Source organism: Oryzias melastigma, linkage group LG21, assembly GCF_002922805.2.
Source record: "Oryzias melastigma strain HK-1 linkage group LG21, ASM292280v2, whole genome shotgun sequence".
Taxonomy (NCBI): Eukaryota; Metazoa; Chordata; class Actinopteri; order Beloniformes; family Adrianichthyidae; genus Oryzias; species Oryzias melastigma.
The window spans coordinates 3,876,948-3,894,592 of record NC_050532.1 but is presented as its reverse complement, the minus strand read 5'-3'; the positions used below and the strand labels follow the sequence as shown (position 1 = coordinate 3,894,592).

The window sequence follows — 17,645 nt, the reverse complement described above, 5'->3', positions numbered from 1 at the left end:
TTTCTATTTTCTACAACCTCCCCTCTGACTTTCTTTGCTCTGAATTGCCAAATTGAAGTCAATGTATCTTTATCCTTTTAAATGTGTTCACTGATGTACCTCAAACAACAGGCTGCATCCTTGCAGTGAGCTTTCTGGCAGTCCCTGTCATTTCTCTGCAGTGTTTGAGAAGCTCCACAGTAAAGCTGCGATCCAGCATGTTTCCTTCCCTCCCTCCAGTTACAGAGACAACTTTAATTTCTGCTCACCGTCAACGTACAGCAGCTTTAATGTGGCCCATTACTCCCGCCTAAAATATTTCTTTATTGATGGAACCTGCAGAGCCGTGGCTAGTCAGCTCAGTAGGCGTAGTCATGGTAACCAGCAGGCGGCTAAAGAAAAGAAATGTTGACAGCGAGATATGGGCCCTTCTTAGCTCAGTGCACCACTCCTTACACAAGCAGAAAACTTAAAATACACATGCCAGTTATGGCTCTCTGGAGATGCCCCTTCCTGCACGGAGAGATGAGGAAGGATGGGAAGCGGGCTCTGATGTGAGCTGCAGAAATCCCTTCATGGAATCTCATGTCGGTGATGCCGACTGGCTGTCATTCATCTTTACTTACCGCCCCAATTTCATCTCTTTCTGCCTTCTCATCTCATTTTGGCTGCTGCTGTTGGACTCCTGTGTAGTTTTAAAGTGTGATTAGTTTATTTATGAAGGCAGCATCTAATAAATGGATTATTTATAAGCAAACTGTACAAATGCAGATTTCCTTCTTGAGCTCGGTGATGTTTTTACTTCTATCCGTTTAAATGACTTTGATTTCCACACAAATTAAATCTTGTTTTGCACAGCATTTATGTCTATAGGTTGCTGGTCTCTGATTGGTCATGTAAGCAGACCAGAATGATTTTAAAGTAACATGCACTTTAACAGGCTTCTTTCACACCTGAAGCTGTGAGAATGTTGACTGACAGGGCATGTGTTAGATTCTACTGCAGTTTAGTCTGTCCTTCCTTCAGTCACATGTCCCCATGCAGTGCATATATATGGTGTACTGGACATGTGCCCAGGAATGCTCTTTTACCAAGTACCAACACCAGAATTAAATCAACCAATCACATTGTAGTAGCGGCGTGTAATAACATTTTTTAAACACTGAAAAAAAATTAAGCACTAAGTCTGAAGCAACATTTTTTTGAAAAAGGAGGTCGAGTAGACTGTATGAGGTGCGATATTAGAAATCAAAATTGCAATGAATTTTTTCTGTCGGTTTGTAGGCTAACAGAAAAAGTGTAACAATCACAGCCTAAGCATAAACATTTATGTCTTTCCAGAAAGCTACACAAAGTCAAAATTTTAAAAAATAATTTCTGTAATCTTAACAGAAAAAAATAATACTAAAACATTTTAAAAATGAAACCGATAAATAGTCTATCCTCTCCAGTGATAGTTCAGACTGCAAAAGGGTGGAATAAAAACTCATGTTCTATGTGGGTCTTGATGGAGAAAAAAAAAATGATGCGTCTCTGATAACGTTTGGGGGGCTGGGCCAAATGTGTAGGAGGGCCAGATCTGGCCCGCGGGCCATAGTGTGGAGAGCCCTGCTTTGCACGAGCACAAGGAAAAAGAAAAAAATTACATTTTATTAAAGTAAAAGTCAACATAATTTAAATTATACTCCAAATGACCATCATCTACATCAAGATCCCCAGCAGGCCAGATCCGGCCCACCTCCACATTCGGCCCAGCCCCCAAACTATATCAGAGCCATGATTTTTTATTTTTTTTTTTTCCCGACTTGGTCACATGATCGAGACCAACATAGAACGTGATTTTTTACTCCCCCGCTACATGTGCCCCAGTGTTCTCTTTCCACTTGCAGCGTGATTGTTACACTTTTTCTGTTAGCCTACAAACCGACCCTGGCCCAACATCAGAGAAGAAAACAGGTATGTGGCCCTCACAAGAAAAAGTTTGGGGACTCCTGGTCTGAATAAGAGGCAGGCACCTAGCATAAAGGGGTTGATGCGATTGGTCAAATGCATGAAAATCTTTATTTGATTTGTTAAACTCTTCAAGCTGCCATAAGATTGTTTTAGCATGTGTGTAAACATTTGAGGTAACCATTTGTTGCTATTTCCACCATTTTTCGCTGATGTTGAGATGACGATTAATGTGTGATTTCTTGTACATGTCTACTATGAAGCTCACTTTGGTGTTTGGACCACATTTGAAGGTGGAAATGACTTTCAGTTTCAAACTGGACTGTAAAATGTCAAGGTTTTTCACAAAACTAAGAAATAGTTTTTATTTCCTTCTGTTTCATTTAACTACGATGACGCACATGAAGGTGCGCTCTGGTCTAGAGTGGCAAAGAATGTTTTTTCCATCAATGAAAAAATGAATTGCAATAAAAACCAATTAAAATTGCTGTCATATTTGAAAAAGTAGTTTAAGAATATGAGGCTTGATTTTTTTTCAACACAGCATGAGGGCATTAGACAGATTCGAAACAGATTTAAAAAAAAATTAAAATAGCAATTACTAAATCAAGAAGATGTGAAGAAAAGTTGTATCTAAAATTAGAGATTAGAATTGTAACAAGTGTTTCAGAAATAATAGAAAAATAATTTCTAACATGTTTTTTTTAACTAAGCTTTAATTTCTACATTTCCTTTTGTTGTGAAATCTAATATCTCTATTAAATATAATGTCAAAATCTGTCGTTTTACAGCAACAAATGAAAATCCTGAGTGGAGATGTTCTCTATACGTCTGAAAAGTGTTAAACTATTGCTGTTTCTCTGCTATAACCCCTTAAGGCCTATTGTCGCAAATATTTGACAAACCACTTCGGCTTTAAAATTATCAAAATTTAGCATCTACTTAAAAGAAAAAACCTAAGTGATTAAAGTTTTGTCATACCTTAAAATACATTCAGATGTTAAGGGTATAACAGACAAACTATGGATATATTTTTATATTATTTTGTTAAATTTAACATTAGCTCTCACAGAAAGAAGGTTCTGGTTCAAATCCCGACTGGAGCTTTCTGCGTGAAGTTGCATGGCCTCTTCGTACATATGTGTATGGATTTTCTCTGAAATCTGCTTTGTATGTTGATTGGGTACTCTAATGCCTCGTTTCCACTGAGCGGTCCAGACCGGGCTGGACTGGACCTTTGAGCATTTCCATTACAAAATTGACCCGTTGACCTGGTCCGACTGGTACCTTTCCTGGTCCCCTGTTGGTCGTGGGTCCATAAAAAAAAATGGAAAGGACTTGTTAGGGCGGAGCTTCTGTCGTCACACGATGTAAAGGTTTTATGACAACAGGAAGTGCCCGACCAGCGTTTTTTCCCGGCTCAAAATCCAAACTGAAAGTTTTGTCCTCTTTTCGGCTGTATTCTGCTTCGCCCCCTCTAGCAAAGAATAATACATTCTTTACATACAATATTCAGTCTTATTCACGGGGGGCGTGGTCCAGATACACACCCCAAAATATGAATACGAAAATACCTCCCAACCCCTGTTTACGTCTTACGCCAAGTTACACTGGACGTGGATTATCCCGTGACACTCAAACAGATAAAGGGGGTTAAAAAGATGGATGGTTGATGGATGAAGTGACTCACATTGGTCATGGTTAGGTAGCAGCAGACGTTGTTGATTTGGTTTGATGTCGGCATCTGTCAGTCTTGAATGTCAAATGTCAAACCACGTCGATATATTCAGCTGAAGCTCCGAGTTCTCGCTTTTATGCAGCTGTTTCATGTTTATCATCTATAGGCTGAAAAGACGGGACTAAAATGCATTTTGGAAATCAGTCCGATTGATTTATGGATTTTCCAACAAACACAGGGATAAACAAACCTGGAGGATAGCATTTCGTGTGTCAAACTCTTCTGTAGTTGATGATAAAGCACTCAGTTGTACAAAAGCTCGGCAAGTGTTAGAACAGATCAAAGAAACCCTTTAAGATAAGTTTCCAAAAGCTGTCCAGCTTGTTGGTATTCTATACAAAACTAACGCTGGGCATATACAAATATTTTGAGTGATGAGGAGAGTATTCATGTTTATAGGACATTAATAAAAAGGGCCTGACAACTATTTGATCAAGTATGACAATAATTCTGTCTTCGTTAAGCACAATTTAATCTACTTCTCTTCACTTAGGCTGTGTCCACATTCCGTCACTACTTCCTGATCCCCAAAGGACTATATCCTGAGCTCTGGGTTTTAACGCAATTTGGATGCATGCTCACTGCATTTTTGTTTTTAAAAATTCGACATCCCACTTTTCAAGAAGTGAAAACCTGTAAAAATTCAATTCCATTCGATTCAATTCAATTTTATGTACACAGCCCAATATCACAAAAACAATTGTCTCATTGGGCTTCATACCAATAATTGTACAAAAGGAGAAAGTCGATCATAAAACATAAACAATAGTGGATTACTAAACAAGACTAAACTAAACTGGCTGTCCCTGCGCTTAGACCCTCCTTATTGGTGAGGAAAAACTCCTAAAATAAAGCTGGTTCCAGGAGAAAAAAAGTAGAAACTTTAGGGATGCCCAGATGAAGGGGGGATCCTCTCCCAGGACAGGCAGGCGATGTACCAGGACTGTTAAAGAAGAATTAGCTTATCTAACTCTAGAACTACATGTTTGAATAGTGTTCATCCAGATAGAACTGGGGGGCAGGTGGGAGCGAGGTCCACTCCCACGACCAGCCAGAAGCAAAGTCCACGGCCAAGAACAGGAACACAGACGATCCACCTGGAAACCCTCCCACTCCAAGGTGCGAGGTGATGAGCCAGAGGCGTGGTCCACAGCCGAGAACAGAACCACAGATGATCTAGCTAGAGGCTCTCCCACTCTGAGGTGCGAGATGACGAGTCAGAGGCGTGGTCTACGGTCAAGAACAGGAGCACAGACGACACAGCTCGAATCTCTTCCACTCTGAGATGCGAGATGACAATCTGGAGGTGAGGAACACAACCAAAAACTGGAGCTCAGACAATCCACCAGGAATCTCTCCCATTCCGAAGTGTGGAATGATGAGCCAGAGGCGTGGTCTACGGTCAAGAACAGGAGCACAGACGACACAGATAGACATAGATAGCTAAATAAAATAAAAATAAATAATAATGTTTTAAGAATTACAGTTCCTAAGGATAACGTTGCACCAAAAAAATAGACCAATATTAAGATGCAAGCGGTATGGCACATATAACAGACCTGGATAATAATGATATAAAATTTTTATGAACATCTCACGTAGACTGTTTATGAATCCACTGTGCTCTAAAAATGAGACGATTTACAAAAATTAAATATAATTTTATTCAAATGACAAAATGTTCAATAGCAATGCAGTGTGGTGCATATTCACCACTGTGGTGAGCATTCTTACACTGGTTTTGCAAAGAGAATTTCTGGGACTTTTTTGATGCACTGGATTTTGGAGTTGAATGGGGAATGGCCTATAAAGTATACATAGTATTAAATACTGAACAAATTTGGACATAAACTGATATCCAGTCAACTTTACTGGTACTGCAGTTTGGGTTGAATCTGAGGAGGGCTTTCTCTGCAACGTCTGGGGAGGATTTTTCTGCGTAAATGTGAGTGTCAACTCTGTGTGGAGTCATTAGCCCAAATCCAGAAAAAATCAGCAGAACATGAACCTAGAGTGGAGGAAAATCTCATTTACCTCAGCAGAACATTCACGGAATTGATACGATCATCTGACTTGATTTCTAAAACTAATTTTGACAGTATTTTTTCCTTCAAGTCATTAAGTCATTTGGGAGCATTTTTAAAAGTTTATGAATGGTCAATTGCTTAAAAAAGGAATTCAAATACAATCAATGCCCCCCCCCAAAAAATACATACATTTCTAACTAAACTATTTTCTTTTATTTTTTTTTTCCAATAATTCTTTTTGTATCACAAGGATCACAGAGAGGGACTCACAAAAGCCCCCCGTGCTAGGTCACTCCAGATGAAATGGCATATGCATGTTCTGCCACCGCCATCTGTTGCTGTGCATAACTGTGACTGCTTCCTCATGAGCCTTTTGGATGTGAAATAACGTTTTCTAATCAAACTTGAGTGGCAAACCAAACACAGGCAGATGTAAAGCTGCAGATCAGAGCTGCTATAGTTCACGACAGAATACTGTCGCCGTTAGATGCATGGTGTGGAAAAATCTTCAGCCCAGACAGCGGACAAACATCGGTAAGAGGTGGGAGGGGAAACCTCCCAGGAAGGTTGCAGTTATGATTACAAATCACACAGACAACCAGCAATCTGAATGATGAACGTCTCCTTTTTTTACTTCAATATTTTTTCATAAAACGAGCAAAAAAAAGCACAAAAAAACCCCAACAACATGACTTTATGTATTTAACTTTAGGGATAGTCAGAAAAAAGATAAAAACTGTGTAAAATAAAATTAATAAAATGAGACAATATTAAGAATGTGTTATTTATGTCAATACCTTTGCAATATGGGCAAAAAAATCTGTATCTTCTAACCAGTAATATGAAAGTTACTTACAGATGTAATATTGTTTTTTTAAAATAACCCCTGATATGAAAATGTTATTGTCTTAGAACTGCAATATGTTATGCAGCTTCAATTTTCATTGAGATTTTACAACGCTTAGAAGTAGAGCCAAACTCGCTCAAGTGACAAATGTACCACGCTGTATTTTATGTTTGGATGACCGGTTTATGACTAATAATCATCTGATGCAATTTTTTTTTTTCTTTTTTGGGATGGGGGGTACCATAACAACTGGAGGACCAACTGCTAGTTTTAGGTAGTTTAATCACTAAAAATGAGAACATAGATTATCTATAAACAAATAATAATAAATTACAGCTACTGTTTTTAAAGAGTTACAGTTCCTAAGAATAACTTTGCACTAAAAATAAGAACATTTGTTGTTAAAACCAGGGGTGGAGCTACAGGGGAACAAAGTAGTGAGCTAGTGAACTCCACTGTAATGATGTTAGTGAACTCCACTATAATGATGTTAGTGAACTCCGCTGTATTGAGTTATGGAGCTCCGCTGTAGCGAGCTCCACTGTCCACCGGGCGACTGGTTAGCGTAACGAGCCTACCCACTGAGTCCCCACTTAATCCAATGTGGGATGGGGCCACATTTTATGCCCACTTTTAAACCATATAGGTCCACTTGGTCTTGCTGGCTGGGTATTTACCATTGACTGTAAGAAAGAACTGGACAGAGCAAGCCCCCCTACTTCCGTGTTCCATATAGGAAGTACCACTGGGTTGCAAAAAGGCCAAAGTCCCATTGACTTACATTGAGAAACAGACAATTATTTCTCAGTCATTTTATATGTCAGAATAATCATTCTTCCTCTGCTGCTTTCTGATTAACTTCTTTTTTCTAATCCTAATTTTTTAAAATATTTTTTTCCATTATCACAAGTTATTAGAGTTATAAATTGACCAATCAGATGGCTCAATAAGCGTTTGTGGGTCTGACGTCGAGCGTCTGGGGGGTTTGGGTGACAGGTGACGGGTAGCCAATGGGAGCAGACTTCATCAATGGGTCCGTGAAGACCTTTTAACACCTACTTTACAATTCAACAATGTACCAATCATTGTCCTACTGTTGTTTTCCTCAATGGAATGTACCGATGCAGCAGTTTAAAACAACAAGAGGAGCATGCTGTCGACATTTTTAGATGAGGATTTACTCTGTAGAAATAGATTTCACTCTGAGGTTATGTGCTTTGGACTTTTTTCTTTGTTTAACGTTCGTTTTTCTTTATTTCACTGTTTTGATTGTAGCTTATAAATTATAAGTTGCTATCATACGGAATGGTACAGCTCCTTCATAAAATCACCAAAGTTTCATCTTCGCCGCACTGCCCGATTGGTTTTTCAATACGTATCTAAATCACACCTAATTAGAAGTGTTAGATTTTAACAAGCTGATATTCCTATTTTTTCAATGACAATCCTGGACAACGTCAGAGGCAAGTTGTCACATATATATTTACATCTTTGAACCAATGCTGCAAGTATTTACTATGTAGTAAAAAGATGAATGGATACATGTGAATTTTAAAGGATACCAGCTACTCTACCTGCTGTGAAGCAATTCCTGCAATTGGCAGCTACGTCTCCACAGATGTGGAACTGGAGATAAGTTCCTGCAAAACTCAGCTGGTTGCTTGGTAACCTCACAATGATTGGATAACTTTCGTAAGTCACAGCCTCCAGCAAATGAGATGTAATGAGCACATTTGAGAAAATCGCTGCAATAAGTGGAATTCTTTCTTTACATTTCCAGAGACTTTTTTTTTAATTGTACAGGTCCTTTGATGCTTTAATGACACTTATCTGAATCATATAGTTCACAAGTGCCCTTTTATATATTTGATTATGAAAGATTGGAATTTAAACCATAGATTTAAAGCTCTGTCTGGGGCTCTTTATTTGTTTTATTCATCGTTTTTTGTCCTCAGTTCCACTTAGATGATGCTGTTCTCCACAGAGGTTTCATGGGGAACCACTGACATGATTAGCTCATAGAAAGACTCCGAGATGCTGGACAGAAATGAAGAAAGACTGCGACTTAAGGCTCATTTCCATCAGGCGCCGTGACAAACTCTCAGCTGGGGGGAGGAAGTCAATCACACAGATTACATGGATGTGTTCCATACCCACGCATGTGTGGAAGCAGAAACAACACGCAGTGACGTGCGCACACACAGGCACACACAGACCCAGAAACACTTAATCCCTCTCCAGTGCCCTTCAAGACCTGTCAGCCAGGGAGATTCTTCATGCCTCGTGGTGCCAGCTCGGATAAAAGCATATTCAAGAGGGAGCATTGATAAAAGAAAGGTTTTAAGTCGAAACGTTTTGTTCTTTAAATATTGGTTTGATACAGAAATGTGTCTATGAGGTGGCCGTGGTAGGGCAGTCAGCTCCTGATTGGAAGATTTTGGGTTCACTTCCTGCCTTGCCAGCCCATGTGTCAAAGTGTCCTTGGGCAAGATGCAGAACCCCAAATTGCCTCTGCAGCAAATTTGATTTATTCTTGGTACCTAAGTGTTTTCTGACCAAGTCTATTTTTTTCCACATTATATTAATTATTTTTGTTATTCATGTGTTTGTTTACCTTTTATTATATATATTCAAATACATCTTAATTCAAACTTTCTTCTGATATGCTTATGGAGATCCTTTGAATCGGGGTTTGCCAGCTTGGTGTGTGCTTGTTGTGAGGAGCAAAGGGAGGATTGGTTTTTAATTTGATTTTTGGTGCCCCGCCCCTTTTTTCTTTTTTTTATTAACTGAAAATCACTTTGATTATACATGAATTTTGATTTGATTTGAATATAATGTTCAAACATTTATATTTTTAAGTGAAGTTCAGCCCCTGACTGCTGGGGGGGGTCCCCTTTTTGCACCGTTTTACGTCATGATGCACAGCCGTGTGCAGTGAGCTTCACGGCTGGTAAGGAAAGAGTTCACCACTGAACTCAAGGATATCTGTTCTTCGATTCATGCACTTTGTTTACCGTTCCTGTTTCAGATTTTAATAGCGCTACTAATCGCACTTTTCATATACACAAGCACATTATAGTCTAGAAAATGTGCCAGAGCCAACACTTAGCAAATATAATATGCATTCTTCATGTGTTTTGTTCATGCTCAATCCAGACAAACACAAATTCCTCTTCACCAAGATGGCATGAAATAATAATTTTCACTAAATATGACGTAGTATTTTTCTACTATTGAAAACAGGTACAAGTTAGAGTTGCAAGTAGCATTAAATGGCCCCCAAGCCCCACCCTTGCCACCTCCTTTTGACCCCGCCCTCACTGGTGACACGCCCCCTTTCACTCTACCCTAGCAAACCTGGTCAGAGCTACATGTGACAAATTATTTAAAAATTCTTAATATATATATGTATATATATATATATATATATATATATGGTTTTATCTCCATAGCAAACCATTTTATGTATTAGTTGCTTGGGTGTGACGAACACGTCTGTAACTTTTAGAGGAATCAGCAAAATTAACTTTTAGATTTCTTCGGCAGCGCAGTTTTTTTAACCACATTCCTATTTATTCTAATTTTATATATGTTCCTGCAGCTTAAGCCAAGGATTTATGTATTCAATTTTCAAAAAATTCTGGTTAAAAAAAAGTGTTCATGAAGGGTTTGTGAGCCGCCACACTGATGCTGTTCAAAATCTACAAACTTTAACAACCAACATTTTGTCACAAGTTTCTTCCCAATTATCCTCAATGAATTAGAACACAACAGGCTGAAATTCCTTGGGGGAGTTTCCATTTGTTGCAGATACTAAAGGTGATTTATTTTTTAAAATTCAAGATGGCGGTATCTTCTCAAGATCAAATATCATCAAAATGTGGGTTGTGGTTGTAGTCTTAACCTTGTAGCATTTGTGCTAAATTTTGTGACGATCACTCAAACAAAAATTGTCTATTTCCCATATTGTTGAAAAATGTGAAGATCACCAAATTTCACACTTTACCACCAAACGCCAAGCTGTAGATCTTAAAGCCATCCTATAATAATTTCAAGATTTCTTTTGTATTTTCCCGATACGTGCATTTTGGCTTTGTTAGTGCATTTTTTTTTCCTTATTAGAGATTTTGGCCCCATTTTGACCCCATACATTTTTTGTGGCTTCTCCCACTGTGATGTCATCATATTTCTCTTTTTTGGGAGGGGTTCACATTTAATAACATTTCTTTTCACCAGGTACTTGGTGCGTTTTTGAGTATGTGGCAGGGGGGAAATATTTGTTCAAACACGGAGTAAAGAAACAAGAAGTGTAAAAAGAATCTTGTCCTTGCAGTCCATGAGTACTGCAGAAGCTAAGCATGCTAGAGAGCAGTTAATTAGAGAGAAAAGAACCATCTAGGACCCCACTGACCAGCTCTGTAAGTCATCCTGTTAAAGTGAAGGAGCTGACGTTTGTCAGACGCTGATATTAAGCCATAACACAGGTTGATGTGAGAGCATGCAGGGATTAGACTGAGACAGCAGGAGGCTATAAGCGTTTCCTGTGATTCCCAGGCAGCTCAGTGGAAGCCGCCTCTCCGGGTAGCGGATGCTGGTAGCATGACTTTCCTAGTTTACAATTGATCTAAAGGATAAACTAAAGACAAGGCTGTAAAACAGATGAACATTTTCGAGGCTCATAGATGCAAAACGTAATTTTCTAACCTGATGTGAAAGTGCAGCACCAGCGCACACGTGCATGCCTGCAATGACTGGCAGCAGGTTCCTGTTTTGTAAGTACAGCGTGTAGTCTTTGTAGAGCCCGACTGTGCACAAATACCAAGCTGAGAGAGGCTGTTGAACTTTGGAAATGTCAGCCCCTGCTCCTCACAGAGGACTCGCAGTTCATTCCGGGGTGTTCTACCCATCCTGCTTCCCCTTACACACCTTGAATCTTTCCCTGCGCCGCAAATGACCCGCTAAAATCGTTTGAAGCCGAGCGTCGGCCATGGACGCGGCAAAAGGACACAGCCTTCGCTTCAAAACGCAAACAGTCTTTCAACAAACAAGCTATTGTTGCTCTGAGGACATGTGACGCGGTTAGTGACAAGTGATAAAGCTGGAGCACATGGCTGTTGTCTGTGGATGCAGCGTTTTTCTAATGTGGTGCACTATATATATAGAGAGAGAGAGAGAGAGAGATGAAGTTATTCAGTTTGTGCTTGAAAGACTTTAAACATCGTTAGTCCCCTATGTAGCAAAGTTCTACGCCAGTGTACAGTATGTTCTGCTGCCTGATGAGCCTCCCTGTTGTTTACATGATGCCAAATTGGCCAACTGTAAGTTAACAGCATGTGATTACTTTAAGCCAGAGCCTCTTCAGACCACATTTCCTCAGAATTCTGAGTAAACATGAAATATTCATTCATTTAAATACATGCAAGGAGGTGCGTTTTAAATGCAAATCATATATATATATATATATATTCGTATATATATATACACCCCCCATATATATATATAAATATATATATAATTTTTGCTTTAATACATCTGAAATGTGCCAATTTAGCTAAAACGTGTTCTGATTTATTTTGTTCCCTCCTAAATTCTCCTTTAGGATCATTCATCCAGTTAGCAACAGTTCCGTTTAGTCCCCAGAGACAATTGCTCCTCCTTTTACAGATCAACTCTCAGCAAACTGCAGTTGTTGACTCTTGACCTTCATACCGGCAGAAGCTCCAAAAATAAAAAAAAAATAAAAAAATGTTATCATCTGTCTGCACGCAACTCTTCCTGCCATATTGTACTCATTGAAGCAAACTCACTGGGGATTTTAAGTAACTCATGAGTGCCCTCATGTGTTCATCACTGTTAGTTATATTTTCTTGATCGCAGTGCATCATTTGAGTTTGTGCCTGTGATTACTTGGCTATCATTTGATACATAGATTGCAAAACAAAAACTTGTCATTTTTTTAATGCGGAAAATCACAAAAGTTGCAGACTTCCATGTTTGCACTGCAGCACAGAAAGAGTCTGATTGTCTTCTTCTCTCTTTGCAGGAAGCCCTTTGAACCTCACGTGCAGAGCGTTCTTCGGCTACAGCGGCGACGCCAGCCCGCTTATTTACTGGATGAAGGGGGAGAAGTTTATTGAGGACCTGGATGAAGAGAGGATCCAGGAGAGCGACATCAAGTAAGGACTAAATAAATAAAGTAGCTGCAGTTCAGCTCATTGCACTGCATTTGGCAGTAATGAGGGATCAGCAGCAGCTGCACAAAAATCTAAAATGATGATAGCAATAGCTTTGTCTGTTTTAGTCCATTAGCTCCAAATAGAAAACTCTAAATGAACCATTTTCCTTGTTTTATTTACTGTTTTCAGCCCACTGCTTCATTTTAAATCATAAACTTTGCCAAAGATTTAAAATATATTGCACATAATAGTTCATTTTGTATGCTTTTGTTTTTAAGTTGAAATTACTTCTGGAAAAAAAAAAAAACTGCTTGCAAGAGGAAACTATCATTTGCAAGAGTTAAGCAGGGATATACCCCAATAAACTGCTAAGTAATTGCCTCAAGCTGGCGAAATGAAGAAGACGAGGGCAAAGAAACATTGCAGGGGGACAATTCCCTGTGCAGCATGCATCACCGCCGTAGAGACGGTGGAGAAAAAGTTACCAGAGGCTCATTCCGAACTGTATGAAGCTCATTAATAATAGGAAGAGGAAAAACAGCTTCTAAGCTCCGAAGGGTTATAAGTGGAGTCCCATTCATGCAGCGGACATTCTTTGTAAACACATTCGAAAAAAGATCACATCTATGTGGAGTGTATGAAACAGGTGTGTGGTAAAACATCAACAGAAGTACTTTTAAAGTTTTTGCTATAAATTAAATCTTAAGAAGACCCACTCCCGAAATAAATCAAAGTCACATTGATAGAAAATGTTATCTTTGACTTTCTTAGTTTAAGTGAACAAGAGGATCTGATTTGATACAGATTGTATTTTAGTTTGAAAGGAACTTTTGTGCTACTAACAGAAAAATAAGCTAAATTTAGAAAACACTTTTTAAATCAACAGGTGTAAATGTATAAAACAGCCCTTTAAAAATGAATGTCACCGTGGTCACGAAAACATAATTAAACAATAATTTGGTAAACAAACTGGCTCTCACTGAACAAATGGCTCTTTTAGCATTAAAGTTTGCAGACCCCTGCCCTGTCCCTACGACAACCCCCTACCCCTACAATTGTAGGGGCATTTTGAGGGGTAAGGCTTTCCATGTTAGTTTTTTTAATGAGGGATACAAAGCCCTCCGCCGAGAGGGTGATCCGCGTCATTGAGCTGCGGAAGAGAAATGCATTTCTTCATGTGGGTGTGCCTCCAAGCACAGAAGTTTATATTTAAATTTTTAAAATGATAAAACTGATAATGTTGTGTATTTTCCTAGCTACGCTCTAACTTGATGATGTCATCAAGTGGGAGTGTCGTTCCAATTTGAAGACACTATTTTTCTATAACTCTCTGTTTGGAGGGCTAAATGTAGCGGTTGACTGCAGTTAGCTTCAACTCTTAACGTGATCAACGTAAATCAGCTTATTCTGTCGTGGAGAAAAGCGGCTTTGCACCATTATAAAATTACTTTGTATTAGTATTGTGTTGCATATTGCTGAAAAGCAGCTTTAAAGTTTTACTGTTACATTCCCTGTTTGGTTACCCTTTAAGGGTACAGCTTTACCGCGAGGCAGCATAGCCTGAGCACAAGTTATAGGGGTAGCACAGATTTATGGGCAGTCCGCTAAGACTGAAAAAGATGATGTATTTTCACTTTGCGCATGTGCAGTATGTGTAGGTAGGACAAGATCACGGGTAGGAAGGATTTATAGAACCCCGGCTAATGCGTTTGAGCCGCCATCTTGTCTGCCGCCAGACCCCTATACTGATTCAGAAAACAAGCCCCTAATGCACACATTTAAGCTCTAGTAACGTCAAAGCCTCCCACTACCACCATCACAAACACATACTCACAATGATCACGAATAGAAATTATGGCTACAAAAGTGTATATTTTTAGAAAAAAACTAGATTGCAGAATAGTTTTTTGTTTTTTTCCGGTGAAGTGTTCATGGACCAATCCAATCCCAGCCACTGCAGATACAGGTTAACAAAATACAGATCTGTTAGCAACAAACGGCAATGCTAGATGATTGTGGGAAAATTATTTTTTACAATCTATATAGCTTTGTTTTTTTGTGTTATTATTCAAATACAGCAAGGTCCAGATCCCAACAAAGACTGTAAAATTTAGAGCAAAGGGTTATATCACACAGCAATTCAATAAAAGTTTGTCATGCAAACAGTTATCAATGTAGGCTAAAAAAAATGGCTTTATCCCACATTCCTTTTTCTTTTATGTCAAATATATCGATTTTGGTTTGAATTTTTTTTCCTGCAGGATTTGTCAATCTTGTAAACAATCATTAACAGGAATCAAAAGTTAGTACATCAGAAAATAATGGGTGAAACAAATCCAGAGATCATTACAAATATACAAGATGATAATAACACAAACTCACTGACTTACTGGTGTTTTATTTGTGAAATTCCTCAGTTCAATGCTCTTCTTGAACAACTTCTTCCTTTTTTTTTGTCTACATTTTTAAGAGGTGTTTGTTTACTTATTTAAGCTCACCATCAATCAAAATTAGAAGAAAGAGCCAAATGTCAGAACCCATCTCTCTTTAAAAGTTTGCTGAACCCACTTTAAATAAGCCTGCGGCCTCCTGGCGGTCTTATTGTTGTTTAAATTGAAAACCTGTTCCAATGAGCCTCACTTTTAAGGGATTCTAAACAGGCCCATCTCCACGTCTCAACCCTCTGGAACGAGTCCGCTCTGCGGTCCCTGCGCTTGTTTCCCATTAAGGCTGTTTGGCGAGGACGTTGCAGAGCCGGGACAGGGCTGTCAGCTGGTTAACAGCTGCCATTTTTCATAACGCTGGTCCTATCTCCCTCACTGCACCTCCAGTACATGGCAGCATGCAAATGGGAGCAGAAAAGGACAGGAAGGAGAGAAAAGACTGAGAGGTGTCGGGAAAAGAAAATGTCAAAAACCAGAAAAATAAACCTTTACGAGCCACTGAGGAGGCAAGTGAGAAAGCTGCGTTCACAATCACAACAGAAACAAATCAAAATCTTCAACCAAAGCTTTATTCCCCCTCCCTCCAGCGCTCCTTAACAACAGAATTCCTCCCCTCAAAAGGGTCTTGTATTCAATAATTAATATCCATATTTCACACAGAGGATCAATATTATCTCCAGTTATACACTTTTTGCTATTGATTCCTGCGCTCTCAGCATTCTCACATCCTGCCTGTATCTTACTTTTATCAAGCGCAGACAGCTTAGTCGCACTGAACTCAAAACTAATGTGCTTTCCATGAAGCCCTTTGCCTTCAGGATGAAACGAGACGTATGTGCTTCCTTAACGCACATTGGAAGGTTTATTCTTTTTACTGATCTTTGAGAGAAGCTCGAGAGACACTTTCTGCAGGCTGCTATTTGCCTTACTTTCAGCTTATTGATTGGGTGAATTTTTTTTGTTTTTTGTTAACCTGAGCTCATAAATTCTTATTTGTCCCTCCAGGACAAGGTTGCCCGCTGCTATCGTTGCATGGAAGGCTGGGCATTAGCATAGCATGCAGCGATTAGTTAATAAATTAACAAAACAAATCTGGCTCAATATAATGTAAGAGTTGATCAATGAGTTAATGACCTAGTTCCATTGGTGTTTTGTTTTCCAGCTTCAATCACTCTGTTCATCTTCCTCACCACCAGAGTCATTCTACACACCACTTTTATTGAGGGGCCTCTGGTCACATGCAAGGTGGTGCCAGAATCAATCGTAGCCAGAAGCAGAAATCGTAACTGTAGCCGGTTGCGTAAATTTCCTAAACTTTAGGAAAGCCTTTCAAAAAGTATTTTTTAAACTTTTAAATATGAATAAACTGTAACTGTCTAGCAGTTTAGTGTGCAAGTTGAGCTTCAAATGAGAGAGAACATTAATTGTTTTATTTCTTTCAAGTCACTATTGACAAGTGCTCAAATTTGCATAACTACAACCGTTTACCTAAAGAGAAAACGTCGGCGAAAGGCTGTTTTTTTCTTTGTAAATCAGCTGATTGGAGCGACAAAATGCCTTTTTTTGTCACAGAGAAAAAAACGTCAAAGAGCGTCGATAAAAGAGAGAAGAAACGGGGGAAAAGGTCAAAAGCTTAAAACGATGTTTTTGTTTTTTTGCAGCCGAGGGAGGGACACCCGGCTATTAATGTTCAGGCGCCAATATTTTTTCTCTGTAGCCAGATTCTCTTGCTTTTATTTGCAATCTAGCTATGCTCTGTCACCACATGCTCTTCCCTTTTCTGAAAAAATGTGTTCACCACTACTATTGTCTTTCTGCTTTCATCCCCTGAATACCAAACTTACCATCACTTCCTCGTCACTCCTGTTTTTATGTCGGCTTCAGTTGCCACTCCTCCAATTTCCAGCGACATTCTGTGATTCAGCCATTGTTGATCTGGACCACAACCGAGTAAAAGTTCTTCTCTTGAAATAATAAATAAATTCTTATTTGCTCCACCAGGACAAGGTTGCTCACTGTTATCGTTGCATGGATGGCTGGACATTAGCATAGAATTCAGCGATTAATTAATAAATTAGCAAAACAAATCTGGCTCAACATAATGTAAGAGTTAATCAATGGGTAATTGACCTGCTTCAGTTGGTGTTTTGCAGCTGTGGCAGGAAGGCAGAATGAATGCCCAACAATTGTTGGTTATCTCCATGAGGATGGAGAGAAGAAGAAGGCGGGATTTGATCAAAAATGGAAACATGTGGAAAGAAACCTTGCTACTACCAGCGGCTGTATTTGTTGAAATTGTTTTCCTCTCTTCTCCCTGTTTTGCTCAGACTCCAGGTGCCCATCATCTCCACTTGAGGTGTAAGCAGTCATTATCTAGCAAGTTCGTTGGCAATGAGTTGAGTTTGCTCATATAGTGCGATTATGTGAGATGGGAGGCTTCAAAGTGCTCACCACTCCCCGGAGAGATATGAATTATTCCCA

The 17,645-nt window shown here is 39.2% G+C and overlaps 1 protein-coding gene across 5 annotated transcripts in view; it reads left to right on the top strand.

Moving 5' to 3' along the window:
- il1rapl1a (interleukin 1 receptor accessory protein-like 1a) overlaps nucleotides 1-17,645 on the top strand; it is a 260,744-nt gene that overhangs the window by 221,660 nt on the left and 21,439 nt on the right. For all 5 annotated transcript variants that reach the window (XM_024286881.2, XM_024286882.2, XM_024286879.2 and 2 more), the window contains one exon: nucleotides 12,588-12,720. In XM_024286881.2, coding sequence (XP_024142649.1) covers nucleotides 12,588-12,720 — 133 coding nt within the window. The remainder of the gene's footprint in view (nucleotides 1-12,587; nucleotides 12,721-17,645) is intronic.